This window comes from Puma concolor, chromosome C1 (assembly GCF_028749965.1).
Source record: "Puma concolor isolate L17-30 chromosome C1, mPumCon1.1.hap2, whole genome shotgun sequence".
NCBI classification, from domain to species: Eukaryota; Metazoa; Chordata; class Mammalia; order Carnivora; family Felidae; genus Puma; species Puma concolor.
In genome coordinates, this window is record NC_141674.1 from 4,425,505 (window position 1) to 4,447,661 (window position 22,157).

The 22,157-nt window shown below is 42.4% G+C and overlaps 1 protein-coding gene across 2 annotated transcripts in view; it reads right to left on the minus strand.

Moving 5' to 3' along the window:
• Positions 1–21,879, minus strand: part of DNAJC11 (DnaJ heat shock protein family (Hsp40) member C11) — a 69,485-nt gene extending 47,606 nt beyond the window's left edge. For both annotated transcript variants that reach the window (XM_025912121.2, XM_086715552.1), the window contains exon 1: positions 21,726–21,879. In XM_025912121.2, the coding sequence (XP_025767906.1) occupies positions 21,726–21,797 (72 nt within the window). In that variant the 5' untranslated portion in view covers positions 21,798–21,879. The remainder of the gene's footprint in view (positions 1–21,725) is intronic.
• Between the last annotated feature and the right edge of the window lie 278 nt (positions 21,880–22,157).

The window sequence follows — 22,157 nt, forward strand, 5'->3', positions numbered from 1 at the left end:
ATCTTCTCCAGGTAGGTTTACTTATGTAATGATGTAAAAGGGGCTTGTTCCTCCCAAGACAGCAACTACAGATTATTTTCTTTCTGCAAATTGTAAGTGTTCTTTCCAGTATCTCATAAAAGTTACAGGCGCATGATTAGACAGATCTGGCTGACTCTAGCTTAGACTGCTGTTTCCTGGTTGTTAAACTAGATGACAAGGGGGCAGAATATCTAATCTGCAAGACCTTCTGTAATCATATTAATAAATGGCTTAATGTGTTATTGATTAAGTAATAGAAACGAAGAGTTTCATTTTTAATAAATATCATGTTCAATAAAAGGTTAGATTGGGCCTTTCATCATATCTGAATAGCTAAGGTCACTGGTTCAATATTTCACAAATGATAAACTCTTTATCATAAAAATACTGGTATCATTTCAAAATCTGCTGTCATTAAAAATGAAACCTACAGTTGCACACTTGTTTCTAAAATCCTATATAAAGTAAGGAGATGTACTGTGCCTTAAGTCTGAAAAGTTCCAGCAAGTCAATCATCTGGTTATATTTCTAATTAAAGTAAATTTATTATAAATCCAGCCTTAGTGATCGTAACATTCACAGTGGAAAGGTCCTTTGTGACCTGACTATAGAGTTTAGTGGTCTGTTGAAATGGTTGGATTCATCGATGCTATACAAGACAAAAATGAAATTCCTGCAGTAAGGCACAAAACTAAAAGGCATACAGATTACAAGGGAGAAGGTTAAACTTTCTGCATTTGCAGATATCACCTATGTGGGAAATCATAAAGCACCTACAAAAAGGCTGCTAAGTGACATCAGTGAGGTCACGGGATATGGGGTCAATATGCAAATATCAATTTTTTCCTACATTACTAAAAACTAAAATTTAAAAAGACAATGCACTTAGAGTACCATCACAAACACGAACTGCTTAGGGATGGACGGGACAAGTGCGTGCAGGACATGTCCATGGGCAGCCACAACACAACTCAGTGAAAACGATGGAGGGACAAACCATTTTCGTGCATCGGAAGAGTCAACATTATTAAGATGCTACATTCTCCCAAAGCATGCTACAGATACCACGCAACCCAAAACCCCACCAGGCCTTTTTCTGTAGAAACAGACAAGCCAATTCTAAAATTCATGTGGAAAAACAAAGGCTATGGAACAAAAAGGTATGTTACTTTCCTAGTTGTTTTATCAGCCAGAATAGCTGAAACACAACTGGCGGACTTATGTGGCCGGATTTTAAGATTTAGTACAAGGCTATGGGAATCGAGACAGTGTGGTACAGGGGAAAGAACCAATGTAAAAGTCAACGGCACGGTAGTGAGCCCACAAACCGACCCCTACATACATATGGCCATGTGATCTCTGACAAAGAGGTCAAGATGGTTCAAGGGGGAAAAGATAGTCTCTAATACATGATGCTGAAAGAGGGGGACATCCACATACAGAAAGGAGAACCTGGACCCTTATCTTGCATCAGACAAGAGGTCACGCAAAGACCTCCGGATAAACAAAAACGGATACGGATACACAGAAGCCAAGGGAGTTCATTACCACTAAACCTGCCCTGCAAGCGAGCTCCAGGGAGTCCTGTGGAGTGAAATGAAAGACTGCAACTCAAAGCCATATGAGGAAATATAGGTCTCAGTAAAGGTTAAAGACAAGTGCAAGTATAAAAGCTAGTGTTAACCGCAAAAACAGATCCTAACTCCACATTTTGTTTTCTTAATAATTTAAGTGACTAACACATTAAAAAAGCCTGTCAGACTAAAAGCTAGTCCTTGTAACTTTGGCTTGTAACTTCACATTTTGTTTCTACATCATGTAAGAGGCTAATGCGTTAGGGAAAACAGTTATCAGGTTATTTTTTGGAGACGCAACAGATAAAGATGTAATTCTATGACCTCGATCACTGAAAGGCATGGGAAAGAGTTTTTGTATGTTATAGAAGTTAAGCTGGTATAAATTCAAATTAAGTAGTAGGAAGTTAAACGTAGTTTAACACACTAAACCACAAAGAAAACAGAATACATGTGAAAAATGAGGAAGGAATTAAAACGTTTCACTATTAAAAAATGGCTAAACACAAAAGACCCTAATTTGGAAATTAAAGGACAAAAAAAGATACAGGGCATACAAAGGAAATAGCAAAACAGCAGAAATAAGGCCCACCTTATCAATAATTACTTTAAACTCAACGGGTTGAATTCTCCAATCAAAAGAGATTAGCAGGATGAATTAAAAAAACAAACAAACCACGACCCAACTATTTGCTGTCTATAGGAGACTAGCTTTAGAACCAAAGACACTAATATGTGAAAAGTAAAGGGATGGAAAAACATTCCCTGCAAATAGTAACAGAGAGAGTAGGGTGGCTCCACTAATATCAGACAAAATAGACACTAAATCAAAAAAGGTTGCAAGAAACAAAGAAGGGCAATATATATTCATAGGAGATCCAATATAGAAAGAACATATTAACAATTATAACTATTTGTTACCTAATAACAGACCGTCAAAATATATGAAGCAAAAATTGACAGAATTGAAAGGAGAAATAGACAGTCCTACAATAATGGTTGGAAATTGCACTATCTTGCTTCAATAATGTAGAGAATAACCAGGCAGAAATAAAGAAACAGGACCGGGACAACACAGTAAACCAAGTAGATCTAACAGACACATATAGAATATTCTACTCGTGACACCAGAACACACTTTGGGATGTGTGCAGATGGGATGCCATGTATGTAGGAAATCATAAAGAACCTGCATAAAAGCTACTAAAGGCTCTTAGCAAGGTGATGGGATTGGGGTATCAACAAAAGGTTCAATACAGCAAGAAGATATATATTAAGCCACCAATGAAGTCTCAATAGATTTTAAAAGAGATAACCTAAGTATCTTCTCCAACTACAATGGGATGGAGTTAGAAATCAGTAACAGAAAGAAAACTGGAAAATTCACACATTTGTGGAAATTAAACAACACATTCTTAAATAACCAAGAAGAAACCACAAGGGAAATTAGAAAACAGATGAATGAAAAGAAACAAAATATACTGAAACTTCTAGGATGCAGTGAAAGCAGTGCTGAGGGGGAAATTTACAACCATAAATGTTTGCATTAAAAAACAGGAAAGGGGAGCCTGAGTGGCTCACTCTGCGGAGTGTCTGACTTCTGCTCAGGTCATGATCTCACAATTCCTGAGTTCAAGCCCCACATCGGGCTCTGTGCTGACAGCTCAGGGCCTGGAGCCTGCTTCCAATCCTCTTCTCTCTCTCTCTCTCTGTCTGTCTATCTCTCTGCCCCTCCCCTGCTTGCACTCTCTTTCTCAAAAATAAAGAAACATTTAAAAAACAAAACAAACAAACAGGAAAGATCACAAATCAATGACCTAATATATAACTAAGAAACTAGAAAAAGATCACACTAAACTCAAAGCTGGCTAGCAGAAGGAAATAATAAAGACCAGAGCAGAGATGAATAAAACAGACAATACAAAAGCAATAGAATGAATGAAACCAAAAGTTGGTTCTCAAAAACAAACAAACAAACAAACAAACAAAAAAAACCACACACACACACACACAAAAAACACAAAAAACACACAAAAAAATCAACAAAACTGACAAATCTCTAGCTAGACTGCCTAAGGAAAAAAGGAGAGAAAATTCAAATTATTAAATTCAGAAATTAAAGTAGGGATAACATGACTGATTCTATAGAAACAAAAGGATTATAAAGGAACACTATGAACACTTAATTGTCCACCAACAAGCTGGAAAATCTAGATAAAATGGACAAACTTCTGGAAATTCAAAACCTACCAAGATTAAATCATGAAGAAACAAAATCTGAATAGACCTATAATTAGTAAGGAGATTCAATTACTAATCAAAGACTTCTTGACAAAGGAAAAAAAGCCCTGGACCTAACTGCTTCATTGGTGAATTCTATCAGAAATTTAAAGAAGAACTAATATCAATCCTTCTCCAACTTTCCCAAAACATCAAGGAGGGAACACTTCCAAACTCATACCAAATCTGGACAAAGACACCAAGAGAAAACTAGAGACCAATACACCTTATGAATACCAATGCAAAAATTCTAAACAAAACACTAGCAAATAAAAATTTCACATACTAAAAGGATTATTACACATCATGACCAAGTATAATTTATTTCTGAAATGCAAGGAAGGATAGTTCAACAAAAATCAATCAATATAATAATATACTACACTAAGAGAATTAAAGAAAAACAAAGCACCTCACACGATCATCTCAATTGATGAGGAAAGAGCATGTGACAAAATTCAACACCCTTGAGTATAAATACACTCAACAAACTAGGAACAGAAGGAAACTACCTCAGCATAATAAAAGGCATAAAGAGCTCTTACAACTGAAGACAGACCTACGGTGAACATCACTCAATGGTGAAAGACTGAAACAACTTCCTCTAAGATCAGGACCAAGGCAAGGATGTCTGCTTTGGCCACTTCTATTCTATAGTCCTGGAAGTCCAAGCTAGAGCAATTAGGTAAGAAAAAGAAATAAATGGTATCAAAATTGGAAAGAAGGAGTAAAATAATCTCTTTTCCCAGATTGTATGATCTTGTATGAAGAAAACTAAAGATTCCACACACACAAAAACTGTTGGAATTAATAAATGAATTCAATAAAGCTGGAGGATACAAAGTCAACACACAAATTAGCTGCATTTCTAGACACTAAAAATAAGCAATCTGAAAAGGAAATGAAGAAAAACAGTCCATTTACGATAGCATAAAAAAAACCAGTAACGGAACTAAGGAGGCAAAGGATTTTTATAATGAAAACTATGAAACACTGCTGAGAGAATTAAAGAAGACGTAAAAAAATGGAAAGACATTCCATATCAATGCACTGGAAGACTCAGTATTATTAAGATGCCAATACTACCCAAAGCAACTAAAAGATTCAAGGCAATCCCTATCAAAGTCCCAAAGACAGTTTTTGCAGAAATAGAAAAATCCACCCTAGAAGTCACATTGAATCTCAAAGGCTCCCAAAGAGCCAAAACAATCCAGAAAAAGAACAAAGTTGGAGGATTCATATTTCTTTATTTCAAAGCTTACTACAGAGCTACAGTAATCAGAACAGTGTGGCACTAGCATAAAGACAGGCATACGGACCAACAGAATAGGACAGAGGACCCAGAAATACAAATTCACATATATGTCAAATAATTTTTGACAAGGTGTCAAGACTACTCAATAGGAAAAGGACAGTTCTTCCAACAAATGGTGCTTGGGGAAACTGGATGTTCATATGTAAAAGAATGAAGTAAGACCCTTATTTCACACCATATATAAAAGTTGATGCAACTGATTTTGTATGTTGACTTTGCATCCTGCAACTTCGCTGGATTCATTTATTAGTTTACCCACTAAAAATAGATGGGTGCTCTAAACATAAGAGCTATGAGTGTAAAACTCTTAGAAGAACACATAGGGCAAAAGCTTCATTACAGTGGACTTGGCAATGATTTCCTGGATATAACATCAAAGGCACAGGCAATAAAGGAAAAAAATAGACAAACTGAACTCAAGAACTTTTGTAAATCAAGGGATACTATCAAGAAAATGAAAAAACCACCAAAGAATGAGAGAAAATATTTGCAAATCATATCTTTAATAAAGGATTAATATCCAGAATATATGAGGAACCCCTAAAACTCACCAAAAATAACCAACCTAATTCAAAAATTTACAAAGGACTTGAATAGACATTTCCCCAAAGAAGATACAAGAGTAGCCAATAAGCACATGAAAGGATGCTTGATCTCACTAATTAGGGAAATGCAAATCAAGGCCACAATGAGCTATCTATCACTTCACACCCATTAGGATGCTATTATAAACCAAACTGACAATAACAAGTGTCAGCAAGGACGTGAAGAAATTGGAATCCATGTACACTGTTGGTGGGAATGTAAAGTGGTATAGCTCTTGTGGAAGACAGTATGGCAGTTCCTCAAAAAACTAAAAATAGATTTATCATATAATCCAGCAATTCCACTTCTGGGCCTATACCCAAAAGAACCGGAAGCAGGGTCTCAAACAGATTATTTGTAAACCCGGTTCACAGCAATATTATTCACAATAGCTAAAATATGGAAGCAGCCCAAGTGTCCATCAACAGAGGATTGCTCAGCAACAACATGTGGTAAAAACATACAATGGAATACTAAGCCTTAAAAAGGTAGGGAATGTTGACATATGCTACACCAGGGGTGAACCTTGAAAATATCATGCTAAGTGAAATAAGCCAGTCACAAAATGATAAATACAATGTGATTCTAGTTAGATGAGGTACCTAGAGTAGTCAAAAATCACAGGAAAGTTGAATAATACTTGCCGGGGAGCAGGGGAGGGGGAGTAGAGAATTACTGTGTAATGGGTAGAATTTCAGTTTTGCAAGATGAAAAGACTTTAGAAGATAGGTGGTGGTAATGGTTACACAACAATATGTATGCACTTATCACCACTGAACTGTATACTTAAAAACGGGTAAGATGGTAAAATTTTATGTTATTTGTATTTTACGGTTTAAACAATTGAAAAAAAAAAAAAAAACCTCAAAAATGGAAAAAAAAACACCTAAATGTGAAAGCTAAAACCATAAAACTTCTAAAAAGGAAACATAGGAGGGGCGCCTGGGTGGCGCAGTCGGTTAAGCATCCGACTTCAGCCAGGTCACGATCTCGCGGTCCGTGGGTTCGAGCCCCGCTTTGGGCTCTGGGCTGATGGCTCAGAGCCTGGAGCCTGTTTCTGATTCTGTGTCTCCCTCTCTCTCTGCCCCTCCCCCGTTCATGCTCTGTCTCTCTCTGTCCCAAAAATAAAAACAAAAAAACGTTGAAAAAAAAAAATTAAAAAAAAAAAGAAAACATAGGAGATCATTTTTGTAACCTTGAGTTAAAGATTTCCTGTCAGAATAAAAGAAAAATATTTGTAAAACATGTATTCAATAGACTCGTATCCAGAAAATACAAAGAGCTCTTACAACTAAAGAAGAAAACCCAATAAAATAATGAGTAAAAGATTTAAACAGAAACTTCAACCAAAGGTGATACAGTAATGGCTAAAAAGTACATGAAAAGACATTCAATATTATTAGTCATTACGGAAGTGCAAATTACAAACAAAAGTAGGTATCACTACACAACCGTGAGAATATCTAAAATGACAAAGACTGAGAATATTAAGTCTGGGTGAGGATATGAAGCACAATAAACACCAATTTCAAAAATATGAACAAAAGCTTTGTCATCAGCATAGAGATAAAAATGGCCATCAATTCTTCTGGTCAAAATAGGCTAAGGAAATGAGTCAAGTGCTAGGTTTTTCCCAGTTGAATTACCTTTAAAAAACCTTTATTCTTATTAGAAAAGTATACATACTCATCATGGATAAAATGAAAAGTACATAGCACCCAGCTGGCTCAGTTGGTGGCAAGTGTGACTCCTGATCTAGGGGCTGAGTTTGAGCTCCACATACAGCTTACTTAAAAAAAACAAAAAAACAAAAAACAAAAACAAACTAAAAAAATAAAAATAAAAATAGGGGCACCTGGGTGGCTCAGTCAGTTAAGTGTCCAGCTCCTGGTTTCAGTTCAGGTCATGATCACGGTTCCTAAGTCTGAGTCCTGCGTTGTGTTTGCGCTGACAGTGCAGAGTCTGCTTGGGATCCTCTCACTCCCTCTCTTTTTGCCCCTCCCCTGCTCACATGCACTCTCTCTCTCTCGAAATAAATAAACTTTTAAAAAGAAAAAAGAAAATTACAGACAAAATATTTGTTTTTCTATAATTTTGTCTTTTTTTTTCTGTTTAAAGGTCTTTATGAGGTTTTGTTTTTGTGACTTTTATTGGTCTTTAAGTATTTTCCACATCATTTCAATTTTTTTTAATTTTGAGAGAGAGTGCACAGGCATGTAAGTGGGGGAGGGAGAGAGGGAGAGAGACAGAGAATCTCAAGCAGGCTCCACACCCAGCGAGGAGCCTGACCTGGGGCTAGGCCTCACAACCATGAGATAATGACCTGAGCCAAAATCAAGACATTGAACTCACTGAGCCACCCAGGTATCCTGAAACTTAATTTAATTTTTATTATGACTATGAAAATATAGCTCAAAGCTGAATGAACCAGATACTGTGATTGTTATTTCTTTTCCTGAACTACTTTTAATTTTTCCTGGAGTTAGTAACTGCCTAACTTTTTTCCATTTGCTTTAGCTTTCTAGGTATCTATCACAGATTCTTCTCCAACTCCTCATAGTAAAGCACTTATAAGTAGAGACTTCTAATACTCTTTTCACTACAAAAATACAAAACAGTTTACCAAGTCCAAGTTTTTCTTTTTTCCTAAGAGGTATCCCTCCCAGAGATCTCTGCACTGTGTCCAATGTTAGGCCTGCTAGACAAACTTCATCCTAGGATTTCCTGTCACCATCCTCCAGGGTATCTCCCTGAGTCAGTCTCTTCTGTTCTGTATCCTACAACCTTTCTCTTTCCTGGTTTTCTTCTTTATTTTAGTAAAGCTCAACCTCCAGTAGTTTCCTTTACAGAGGTTGGCTAGGAGGAAAAATATTTCAGACTTTGCAGATCTCAAAAAAATTTTTTTGTAGGGGCGCCTGTGTGGCTCAGTTGGTTAAGCAACTGACTTCGGCTCAGGTCATGATCTCACAGTCCGTGAGTTCGAGCCCCGTGTCGGGCTCTGTGCTGATGGCTCAGAGCCTGGAGCCTACTTCAGATTCTGTGTCTCCTCCTCTCTCTACCCCTCCCCTGCTCACACTCTGTCTCTCAATAATAAATAAACATTAAAAAATTAAAAAATATTTTTTTTAAAGTAAGCTACACCCATCATGGGGCTTGAACTCAGAGCCTTGAGATCAAGAGTTGCACGCTCTACTGACTGAACCAGCCAGGCACCCCAAAATGTTCTTATATTCTGCCTTTATATTTGATAAGTAGTTAGCTGAGGATAGAATTCTTGCCCAGAAATATTTTTTCCCTCAGAACTCTTACTGTATTGTTTCATTGTCTTCTAGTTTACAGTACCACTGCCGAGATAGGTTAATGTCATTCCAATTTCCAATACTTTGTGATCTATTTGGAAACTTTTCGGATGCTCTCTTTAACCTATGATTACCCTCAGCACAGGTCGTTTCTCTTTCTCTGGGTAACTACTTTCTCTGGGTAACTAGCACCCACGGTGCTAGTTACTTCATTGGCCCCTTCCATCTAGAGTCTCATACTTTTTGGTTCTGAGAATCTTTCTGATAATAATTGCTTAATACTGTCTTCCCCTTTTTACTGCCTAAGAGTTGGTCTTCTAAGTTTTAAATTTTACTTTCATGGAGATTTCCTCATTTTCCAGCCCTCTATAGAGTTTTAGCTTCTATCTTATTTTTAAGTTCCAAGAGTTTCTTCATTTGTATATATTTCTTTTAAAAGTATCACCTTGTTCTTATTTCTTACACCTAATATCTTCTCTCTCTGAAGACCATCTAGTTTTCAAACTCGCTGCACTGCTTCTTTCATTTCTCTTCGCTGTCTGCATGATCTTAGAATTTCAGACTGGAGCATTCCTTCAAATATTCAATGGTTCCTTAATATCAATGTATATGTGACAGTAAGATACTAAGAAAGTATTTGGAAGCCCTATGTGAATAGGCCTTGTCATCTGATGAGCCTCTCTGTGGAATGGCTGGGAGAGGACCAGGAAGGGAAGTTTCACTTGGCAGTGTTTTCTTTTTGATAGGTTAGTTTTTTCAGGAAAGAGCACAGAGAACAAATGGGAAAAGCTGTAAGTCTCACCATGCGGGATACAATCGCTCATGTATTCCCTGCTTTTGTAAGGGTGCCACTCTCGCCCTCCACTGCGTCTAGGTCTAGGCTCTGAAGCTTTCCTGGTTCAATTTCTCCAGGGAATAAACGTCACGTCTTCTGGCTGGGGGGGGGGGGGGGGCAGCAGACCCAGCATATCAGCACTGAATGTTACCATAAGAAAGGAAACAATCTTTGTCCATCTGGCAGACCAAAACGGGTACCCTGTTTTAAATTACATGTTTGTTTACATTAAAAAAGGGGGGGGACCTGGGTGGCTCAGTCAGTTAAGCATCCAACTTCGGCTCAGGTCATGGTCTCGTGGTTCAGGAGTTCGAGTCCTGTGTTGGGCTCTCTGCTGGCAGCACAGAGCCTGCTTCAGATCCTCTGTCTCCCGTTCTCTCTGCCCCTCCCCCACTTGCTCTCTCTCTCAAAAATAAACATTAAAAAAAATTGCACGTTTGTTTACTATTGAGGGTGGATATTTTTCCATGTATTTATTTGCATTTTAGATTTCTTCTTTTATGAAATAACCTATTTGTTTCCTTTGTTTTGTGTTCCTATTGGGGCATTTATCCCTTTTTTTGGTTTTTTTTTTGTTTTTTTTTTTGTTTTTTTGCTTAACTTCCAAGAGTTCTTTATATACATTGGAAATAGATGAATTGTTGATCAAATAAATATACTGTATACTCCTTTTGAGTTTTTAAATTGTGTTATGGGTTTTTTTTTTTTTTTCAGGTTTTGGTTTTTTGTCTTTAGCAAACACAGAAGTTCTCCACTTTTACAAAACTAAACCTATACATTGTCTCTCTTCTGATCTCTGCTGTGGCATCATCCTCAGAAAAGTCTCGGACTCCAGTTTCATCCTATTTGCTTCCGTTGAATAATGAAGCCACTGAAGAAGCTACCACTACCTCCACCTACCCAAAGTCTAGGGAAGACCATCTCTGGAATCAATGTGATGCACACACTCAAAGAGCATACTGCCACTCTGCTTCTGTTCTCTATTTTCATTTAACGAAGTAAGTGGAAATGGGTGAGGAACACCCGTATGTCTGAACGGAGACCGTATCGGTCATGATCGGGGAGGGCAGCGGTTCTCAGGGTGTGGCGTGGGGCCCCCTGGGGGTCTGAAAACTAGTTTCAATAAAACTAAGCCACCGCTTGCCTTTTTCTCACCGAGTCATGCGTACAGTGGAATTTACTTAAGGCCAAATGATATGTGATGACATCACTGTTTTGATGGTTAACAAAATGTGTACTTGTGTATTGTGTTTGCTAGTAATTTCTAAGTAATTCAGTTATTTCACTGTGTAGTTACTAGATATTTTTCATTTTATCTGCTGTGATGTCTGTATCTCTGTAATTTCATTATTTTTCAATACACAGCTATTTTGAAATCCTTCAGTCTTCCTGTGCCTTACTGAAATACTAGTACACTTTATGTCTCCTTTTATATTTTATTAATTGAGCTTTAATTTCTTCTTTTTTAAGTTTATTTATTTATTCTGAGAGAGAGAGAGAGAGAGGGAGAGAGAGAGAGCGCGCACTCATGCGCAGGAGGGGCAGAGAGGGAGAGAGAGAGAATGCCAACGCAGGGCTCAGACCCATGAACAACGAGATCACGACCTGAGCTGAAACCAAGAGTCGGAGGCTTAACCGACTGAGCCACTTTGGTGCCCCTGAACCACTGCCAGTCTCTAAGGCAGAGGGAAGGGCAAGAGACAGAGACTCTCTGGCTCTCAGACCAGCATTTAAACCCCTCAGCCTGAGCAGGACCCACATCACTTCCACTCATATCATTGGCTAGAACTAGTCACAGGGCCTCGCTCAACCACTAGGGGACCAGGAAGCATAGTCCTGGCCAGCAAGCAAAGAACCAATAAACGGTGTGCAGCACTTAAAACTAATGCAATGACAATATTTAATTCAATACTTTGAAGCACGTAAGCGGCAACTTACACCTCACCACGCTCATTTTAGGAAAAGGAAAGCCACGAGGTCTTTAGTTGCTGAAGCCTATACTTTCCAGCCCAAACCTCCAGGCTGCACCTGTGTTGCTGTATTTCCGGAAGGAAGTCTCCACAAACTATGTTCTATTAGATTTTGGGAACTTTGCCTAATTACCACAATTGAAGATTCATTATTGTCCATATGTTCCATGACAATCTGATTGAAATCAACTGCATCAGCTAATAAAACCTGTAATTTTTTTATGATACTTGGTGCTCATACAATTTAAAGGAAAAAGCAGATTTCAGAGCTAACTGACAAGAGAGTCTGGGTTCTTTGTGCTGAGTAAGAGCTGCTTCATGGAGGAGGGCTGTTCCAGATCACTTGGTGTCACTGAGGAGACCAAGTCATGTCCTCACCAAAGCACTACACCGGACCTGGAAAAATTTCCTACTTCATTTTGCAAAGGTTCCCACTACGTAGTCCAAAACTCCACACAATAAAACCACGCTCACACACAGTCCTGCCATCTTCTACTGTCATCCGCCCTGCTCAACACAGCCTTCTACATTTTCATTTGGAGGGTCTGGAAATAAGCTGGGGTTCATCCGCAAACAGCAAGACCCCAACGGTGCACGCGGACTCACCCTCAATCTCAGGCGTGGTGCAGACTCATTCCGCCCGACCCACCTTTACAAGAGCGTCTCAAGCAGAACGGGATCTCAAGTGAGACTAAGCCCGTGTTGTCCATCCTGAAAACTGAGCTCTGACAAAAGAAACTACAATCGAATCCATCTGAAACGCATTTACTTTTACCAATATCATCACTGATGCCAGTGCAAGAGATGAGAAAGAAGTAACCGGTTCCCCCTGCAATAAACAGAAGAGGAACAGGGTGTCTCCCAGGTGAAAAAGCACCAGCCCAGCAGGACAAGCCCTCATTCGTCTCCCGGCCTGGTACCCAGTCTCCGCAGGGAGCGAGCTCCAAGGCCTGCATTTCAATTTGCTCTCTTCCTCCTGCATCTGACTTTGAGCAGTTTTTATGAGTGAAAATTTAGAAATGCCAAGCTGATAACTGATAAACTCCTTCCAAAAAATTCCTCTAGAGCGGTTTGCTGCCAAAACCGCAATGTGATCTTCGACACAGGTTTTCCACAAAGTAAAACGCGTCTAGACACGTGAATACGATGTTAGTAAATACTGACCTCTTGGAGTCAGTCCACTGATCGAGTGCCAGCCCTGTCCTAAGTACCACAGGAGGTACAACAGAAATATATTAAGGAGTTTACACACTAGGTGTGCGTGTGGATGTGCGCTTCCCCTAAAAAAACCCCACATGTGTGGATTTAACTAAACGATACAAGACAGAAATGCTAACATTAGTGGGGGGGGGGGGAACTAAGTTCGGGGCAGTGAGAATGCGAAGAAAACTTCATGGAGGTGGAGGGACCCAAATGGGAATGCAAAAAGGTGGACTGTGATTTGCTCTGGTATCTAGGACGGGCTGACGAACAGGCCAGTGTTGGGGACAGAGACAGAACACTGACCAAACTGACAAGAGCTAAGAAGTATAAGCAGGAGGCTGGCAGGAAATGAACCTGGACATCCATCCACTTGCTCGTTCACTCAGTAAACATTGGTAGGTACTTGTCATATACTCACACTGTCCAAAGGGATATAATGGGGAATCAGACAGCTGTGGTCCCAAACCACATGACGCTTACTTTGCAGTGGAGAAAAGCAGAACATCACCGTACGGTAGGCAAAAAAAACATAAAACATCTAATTTATAAGGTGCTTTAAAACGGAGCCGAGAGTTTGACCCTGACCCGATAAACAATGGGAGGTCATGACAGGTTTCTGGGCAGGGAAATAATGCGATTGGTACCGTTTGTTGATATTAATTTGGTACAGTCTGACTAGAACTGACAAAAATCAAAATCAGAGAGACCTAAGCAAAAGTGCAGCAGAACCACAGGGTTGAGGTTAGAGGGTTGGTTGGGAGCCCAGAAGTCAGAGTGGAAATGAAGGATCAGAGTTGGCAGGGGGTCAAGGGGAGGCTTTATGAGCTGAATGCGTTTGTCGGACAATTAAAAGGGGCTCAATACCGTAAGGAGAAACAGACCAAAAAGCACTCCAGGAGTTCTGGCTCAGATGCATGGGTTGGGGAGAAATTGGAAGCATCGGGCTGGGGGGGAAGGTGAATCTGACCACCATGTACAGCCCAGAAGGCACGCAGAGATGCAGGAGAAGCAAGAGATTTTAAAAAGAGCCAAGCCGGCAAGGACCAAACCTGGGGGAATTCTCAGGACGGAGAATGAGCACCTGGCAAGGTAAGAAAGGAGGACAAAGGGAGCATCAGAGGAGCCAAAGCCGAAGGGGACTTCAAGGAGGCACACAGGCACACACGTGGTGCACACACACACTTGCACAAAACACTCCCACTGGCATTTCCTCATTTGGTGCTTTAATACTCACAGAACACCTTGGGGCGCCTGGGTGACTCAGTCGATTGGGTGTCCGGCTTTGGCTCAGGTCATGATCTCACCTTTGAGAGTCCGAGCCCCGCGTCGATTGGACTTGCTGCTGTCAGTACAGACCCCACTTCAGATCCTCTGTCCCCCACTCTCTGCCCCTCCCTCATTCGCAGTCTCTCTCTCTCTCAAAAATAAATAAACATTAAAAAAAATACTCACAGAACACCTTGAGATTGGTATTGGGACCTCCATTTAAAAGGAGGTAAACACAATGAGGATCAGAAAGATCTAAAAGTGTGATCTGAGGCGGAGAAGGAGTTTCCCTGACCTCGGACCCCTGACCCAAAAGCTGGCTAGAGAGTGAGCGCCCGTGCACCCTGGCCGGGACCACACTGTGGTTCATGAGAGTGAAAAGCTGCAGAGAGGGGACAGGTATTTACAAAACATCAATCACACAGCGGGCTCATCCAAACTGTGTGAGGAATTCTGACAAATCAATAAGCACATTCCTTGTTAACTTTTATGCTCACGATACTAACAACAACATACTGACATTTACTTTACATGATAACATGCCCATTACTATGCTGAGCACTTACATGCATTCTTGCTTAATTTCCCCCAAAGCCCTAGGACGGTGAAATTATTGTCTGGAGTTTATGGGTGAAGAGAGAGGCTCAGAGAGGCTAACCGGCTTGCCCCAGATAAGGCTGCTACAAAGTCAAACTCAAATCTGAGTTCAAGGACTTCATCTTTCGAAGCTCCACCACCATCTCTGCCTTTTCAAATCATCACCGACAAACGTGCACAGGGGCTTTCCATGGAAGGTGCTGGGCTCAGTGGCCCCAACTGTCCTTCTCTTGAACCCCTGAACATGGCCACAGCTTTGTAGAGCACAGGGGGCAGGTGGATACAGTCCATGTCATGGGATTTTGAAGAGTCAACCTCCTACACCCATCTTAGATGCTGCTTCGGGAAGGTGGGCTTCAGAGAGAGACAACAGGATCACGAATAAGCCAGAAAAGTTAAACGGGGTTGATCAAGTAACTCCAAGACCTAAGTTGTCTTACACAGAAGGAAAACACTTACAAAATCTACACAACTCATTCCCCCCAAGATGGCAATACAAATTCGAAAACAGAATAGGCGATCAGTAATGACAGAAGTCTACGTACTAACAAAGAAAAAGCAAGCCCCTGGTCACCTTCAAGGTTCATGGGGCGGGGCCGGGGGGAGGGGCTTTCCTCCAAGCCCACCTCTACAGACAACGGAATGTGAGGACAAAGGAGCCAGTGGAGCAGAAAGTTCGATTCCTGACCGGAGGTCATTCCAAGGGCTGAGGGGAGACTTTTCTGACCGCTGTACAATTTGGTGCTCATTTCTCTTCCTGGTCATGTCCATATGCGGTTTTGGTGCCCTCGAGACACAACAGGAAATAAAGGCCAGCGTCTTAGAAAAATGAGCTCCAGTTCCTTTCTGGGTCAGAAGTGATGGTTCGGATCCTGTCTTTGCATCAAGAGCTTGGCTTATTTTTCCCTAAAAGCCTGACCTTCTACTTGCTCTCTCCGTGTCCATCTGTTAAATCCTGCCCACTCACGCACACTTCTTGTGGCTGACGTCTGCTGGCATTTTACCACTGAAGAATGTTCTGGCTCCTCCAAACGAGGGAGGGAACACTGTGCACTCGTCGCATGCAGATATGGTTCTAACGGTACAAGAGCCAAACGGGAGCCGGCCGTCAGGCTATGAACTTGGAGGAGGCTCCAAGCTCTGAGCTCCTTCAAGGGAAAAAGGGACCTTGATAACTCTGATGATAAAGCGGCAGTGTTCCTGACGGTCTTTCTCCCAGTGGGGCCCCCTTTTAAACTCTTATGCCCTTTTATTTATTCATTCCTGTTAGTTGTCTTAAATCCTTTCTCGAACAAGGTAGGGTATAAATAAAATAAAAGTCAAAGTTTAATAAAAGTTAAACACTAAAATTCCACAGCCAAGGGAAACGCGAAAACATGTTGCTCCCTTGTCCTGTATTCTCTTACCCACTGTTTTACTACTGAACTCACAGCAAATATAAAAGCTTTCAATTGAATTCTCTTTAGCAAAGGAAAAAAAGAGAGGTATTTTGGTAGATAATGCAGAACTAAGCATTAAAATTTCAAGAAGCAATTGTTTGAAATGCCTGAAGCAGAAAGGTAATAACTAGCCTGTGGTTCATTAAAGAAAACACGTTTTAAAATTTAACCTCATGGTGTTTGCTAATCATATTATGACACTGGAACCAACTGGGTATCCTAAGAGCTCCCTCTGCACCCAGAAGCCTCTCTGAACTCTAGCTGGGAACTCTCCTGACCCCAGTGCTCTGTCTTCTGATCAGGGAGGTCCTCCCCTTCCTGCCTGGGCCCTTAAAGGCCGACATCTCACGACAGTTATATTTTTGGGTCCCTCTGCGCCTTTACCACAGATACTGTCTTTCTGGATTATCCCTTTCACCCTACTCCCACACTTGGCTCCACCTTCTGGGAACCCCTCCCTACTCAAACTAATGACTTTGCAGGAAGCAGAGTTCAGAGGGATAACTGTCTTTTGAAGAGAAGAAACTCAGTATTTTGAACAGAAAGAGAAAAGAAAACTTTGGGAATTCATAACCTAACACTTAGCACAAATCCTGGCACTGTGTTTTTTATTTTATCAATATAACAGACGAATAGCAAACTTAGCCAGGATGAAGCGTATCGAAGCTTTTCTATGTTCACGCATGTCCTTTTTAAAAAAAAAAAAAAAATTTTTTTTAACGTTTATTTATTTTTGAGACAGAGAGAGACAGAGCATGAACGGGGGAGGGTCAGAGAGAGAGGGAGACACAGAATCCGAAACAGGCTCCAGGCTCTGAGCTGTCAGCACAGAGCCCGATGTGGGGCTCGAACTCACATACCGCGAGATCGTGACCTGAGCCGAAGTCGGACGCCCAACCGACCGAGCCACCCAGGCGCCCCACGTATGTCCTTTTAAAATAAGCAAAACCTCATGCTTTATCAAAATTCAAGAAATAACAATAAATATTAAATGAACATCCACCTGTACAAAGGCACTGTATGCATATCCTCATTACCTTGCCAGACTCCAGTATATGGCATGCTGGCTCACAGTAAGTTCCTAATAAATTATTGCCTGTCACCTACATTTCAACATCAAAGAAAATGGGAAGCAGGAAGAGTAAACTACTGGCCCAGAGGCAGGAACCCGCTCCTGCCAATAGTAAAATGGGGATTCGAACTCAGGACATTCTGGCTGCAAAGCCACAGTGTTGCCTCTTTCTACTCTCTCAATAACTCTGAAGTACTATAGCACATGAGTAAATGGGACACTTTAAGAGATTAAATGACTTGTTAAAAAAAAAAAAAGAGGTTAAATGACTTGTCACTCAGGGGCAATGTGGGCTGAGACTCCAGTTTCTAATGACCTTCCTCCTCAGCCTCTTACAGGTGACCTTAGGGATGTGATCATGTGGATAAGACAGGTTTTTGGACAACCAAGGCTTAACACTACTTCCTGAATGCACACGTTTTAAGCAGAGTCACGATTACAAAGTATGGTAACTTTGAACATAGGAACAACCTTCTCAGACCTATCTTGATATCCCTCCTTAAGACTAAATTAGCTGCTCATCACAAAGTTAGATAAGCAACGGATGAGTAAACAACACCTCCCTGCTTCAGGGACTGGAGTGTGCGCCTGGCTGAGCCCACACCACCACACTCCACTTTCCAGACGGCCAGCCAAGCCATCCTGTTGGGTTGTGTGACATCCCTCTAGGTCAATCCGGACAGTGGCCAGTAAACCTTCCTCTCCTGCTCTAGCCCTTTCTTCCCATCTGCAGTCCAAACTTGAATGTTTAGCCCCACTCTGTGACTCTCATCTCCAGCCAGAGAAACCCAGACAACCAAAAACTTTGGAAAGAACAGCGTGCTCTAAACCAGGGAACGAAAAAAAGTGCAGGGACTCCGGGGAAACTTTTTATTGGTAGGTGACAGTTTTGCAATTATAGTTTTAAGGCTAGTGTAGAAGACTGACCTCCATGGGTGGATTAGCAAGGAAAAAAAAACTTTTTCACGTAAGTTTATTTTTTTCCTTAACTGTCTTTTTAAAAAGTGTTTAAAACTTGAGAAGGAGATTAGCCCCTTGAAAGCTAAATTGATTGGGATCAAAGATCTTAAAATGGGTTAGGAACACTGCTGAAAGGCATGCGTAAAAATGACAGAGCTTCTTTTAATGGTAATGCCACATTGATAAAGCAGGAATTTCAGTCATTTACTTAGAAATAAATTCAGCTTTAAAAAAGGCATAAATTCAGTGTAGAATGTGTCAGTTAAAATGTCTGTAAAATGTATAAAGATCAAGCAAAGTTCACTGATTGGTCAGGAATTCTTTCTCCAAATTAAGTCCTGGAAAGTCATCCCAGAAACCTCAGATCAGTTAGATTTTAGGCACATGATGACACATTTGACTACACTAAACCAAAGATGCTAATCTGGTTTCAGAGTGCCGGGTTAATGATAAATTACTCCCTCCTCAGTGTGATAATGGCTCTACTCTGCAAACAGGAAATCCAGAACACTGGAGAAAAGGGAATCATTAAAGATCACAGAAGTCTTGTTTAGAGAAGAATCTGGTCCTGTCTAGCTGCCTGCTTCACTCTCTGAAATACAATACAAGTGGATATTTTGAAGTTTAAAACCTGGAAAAAGAGATTTGTAAGCTGGTTTTTGACATTTCTGTATTACTCCAATTTTAACTATGTATCAGGCTTGTAATTTTTCAAATTTTAAACAGAATTCCCCGGTTTTGGGTCAGGTTGCTTCCATTTGAGGTTTCTAGGGAAAAGTCTCTGAACTTCCTGAACACAGAGTGTTGAAGGTACTCTCTGGAAGGTACTCTGAATAACTGGTGGGAAGAGGACCTTGCCTCCTACAGGTATATTTAAATGGCGTCAGGGGCGCCTGGGTGGCGCAGTCGGTTAAGTGTCCGACTTCAGCCAGGTCACGATCTCGCGGTCCGTGAGTTCGAGCCCCGCGTCGGGCTCTGGGCTGATGGCTCAGAGCCTGGAGCCTGTTTCTGATTCTGTGTCTCCCTCTCTCTCTGCTCCTCACCCGTTCATGCTCTGTCTCTCTCTGTCCCAAAAAAATAAATAAATGTTGAAAAAAATAAATAAATAAAAAATAAATGGCGTCAAGCTGCAGAACTGACAGCAAATAAACAGGTGTTATTGTCTCCTTCCAACCACACATGTAAGAGTTCAGATTACTTCTATTTTCCTCTAACTCTCCAACGAAATCATGCTATTTCAACTTCAGGTTGATTTCTGATTTCACAAAACAAATCCTAGTAAATATCAAGTCCAGAGATCACCTTCAGAGCTTCTCTTCCAGTAGAATCTTCAGAGATAAAATCTGCACACACTTGGTAACATTTTACACAGAGCTTGTGGACACAGGGAACACAAAGTGACTCTAGCAAGAGAACATGTTTCACAGGAATTTCACCTACAGCCATAAATATGAAAAGTGCCTCAACTCATTGGGAGAGATAAGACTTTTTTTTTTTTTTAAGAAATAAATATTTGGCTCCCACTCATCAGTCCAATAACAATGACAAGTCCTAAGACCCCAACATTTTTAAGGTATACCTCTGACAAATGCTCACCAAAGACTCTGGCCAAGTCTATTATTCTAGATCTTTTTGATCAACTGCAGCTGCCTAAGATTCAGCAAGCCTGGAAAATGGGATACATTGTTGCTCAATTACTGATAAGGCCGACTATAAACCAGTGGTAAGAAAGGCTGGTTTCAGAAAAGCTGGTTTCATATACTGCTTTGCTTCTAAGAACTGGAGAAAACTTAGTAACTAGCCAAACAGCTTCATTCAAAGGGAAAGAAACCCAAGGCCAAAGAAGTGATTCACCCCAAGCTTTACTGTTTATGACTTATGAGAACCTCCAGGTGCCTATGGCAGATGATAACATGACTTGCAGTTCCCCCCAGACAGTTCATTGTTCATAATGCATGGTGGCTAACACATTTGGGGGATTTCATGTGGGTGCCCAAGCTCACAGTACCAGAACTAGCAGCTCTGTAGTCTGACTAGTTACGACAGCGGAGCGGAAGCTCCGCCCGGACTTCCCAGGGATGAATTCAGGCTCTCGCACTTTCTACTGATGTAACTCTGGGCAAGTCACTTAACCTCTCTCTGCCTCAGTTTTCTGAGCTGTAAGTCAAGGATTATCATAACATTTCCCTTAGGGGCTGGGGTGAGAAATGAACAAGATAATGTAACATAAAGTGTTCACTCCGCACGGGGCCCTGCACAAAAGCAGTACTCAAAAAATGTTGGCTATTACCGACAGACACGATGCACACCAACATTTACGCACGACACACATTTGACTGGTTTTGTCTAGAACTTTGTCAAACTTGGCTAATTACGATCGCTGGGAAAAATGAGAGGGAATTAACGGTTCTCTAGCAGGGCTGGGAAGACCGAACCCGGCAGCTTAGAGATAAAAGATCCACCTTATGACCTGACCTTGGAAGCCTTCCTGCCCTTCACGCTGATGTCAACGGGGCTGGTCAGCAAGAAATGAAACTTCCTGGGCCCCTACTACGTGCCAGGCACAGCGTGAGACCCTATCTCTTACTGGGTGAGGAAACAGGGTGCAAACACTCGGCGTGTGGAAAGCGGCGCGCGTGCTGAGGCCGTGCTTGGGGCACCGCCTGCTTTTCCTGGCTTTACGGCTTCTTCCTAAACTGAGGCCTCCGAATTGAGGCTGTAGGTACGGGAGGCTCTTCCTTCAATTTCGGGACAGCAGCTCAGGGGACAGGAGGACACAAGCCACGTGCCTCGGGGCCTGAATTCACTTCAGAAGCCGGACGTCCCCATGGATACTCGGGAACCGGACAGACGCCCGTGGGAAGGTTTGCTGGTGGCTTTGACCTTGGTGCCTGAGACTCAGTTTCCCATTCTGCCGGCCGGGGGCGATGACCTAGCCCCTCAGCCAAGGTGAGTTTGTGAGCCGGACGAGGCACCGGGTCCTGGAGGGCCGGGAACCCCACTCCAAGAGCCTCCACCTCGGGGAGCCTTCTTCCTCCTGCGGGTACCGGGGCCTCTAGCCTTGCCAGGACGCGGCGCCCAGGCCGCCGAGAGCAGGGGCAGAGGCCGGCGGGACACCCCCAGTGCAAGGGTCGGGGCAGTGGGGACCGCCCGGTCGGCGGCCGGTCGCGCATGTCGGACGGGGTCACGCGGCCTCCCCCGCCGGGTCCCGGCCGCCCGTGGCGGGGACGGAGCGGTGGCCGCCAGCCCGGCCCTCCCGAGCCACCGGGCGCGGCCTCCGCCCAGACGGCGTCCCGCCGCAGGCCTCACCTCCCTGCGCACGTTCAGCAACGAGTAATAGTCTTCATTGTCCAGCTCCTCCTCGCTCAAGGCCGTCGCCATCTTCGCAACCTTTCACCCCGCCAAACCGGCAAGGCCGTGCCCAAGAGGGACCGGCGAGCCGCGGCCCCAACAGCGCGGGCCAGCCCGCCTGCGCCACAGCGGCCCCTGGCGGACCGGAGTGGCGTCGCCGCCGCCCGCGCATTGCGGCAGCGCGCCTGCGCCCTGCGCCCCCGCGCGGCTGAGGGCGGGACGCGGCGCCGGGGGCCAGCCACGTGCTGCTCGCGATCCTGAAGCCAGCCCGGCTCAGCGGGGACCGGACCGGGACGTTGCGGTCACACCTGGGGACTCCCTGTGTGCCCCACGACCTCTCCCTTGTCTCACCACCCCTTCCTCCCGCCGGCTACCGGTGCGGCGAGCATC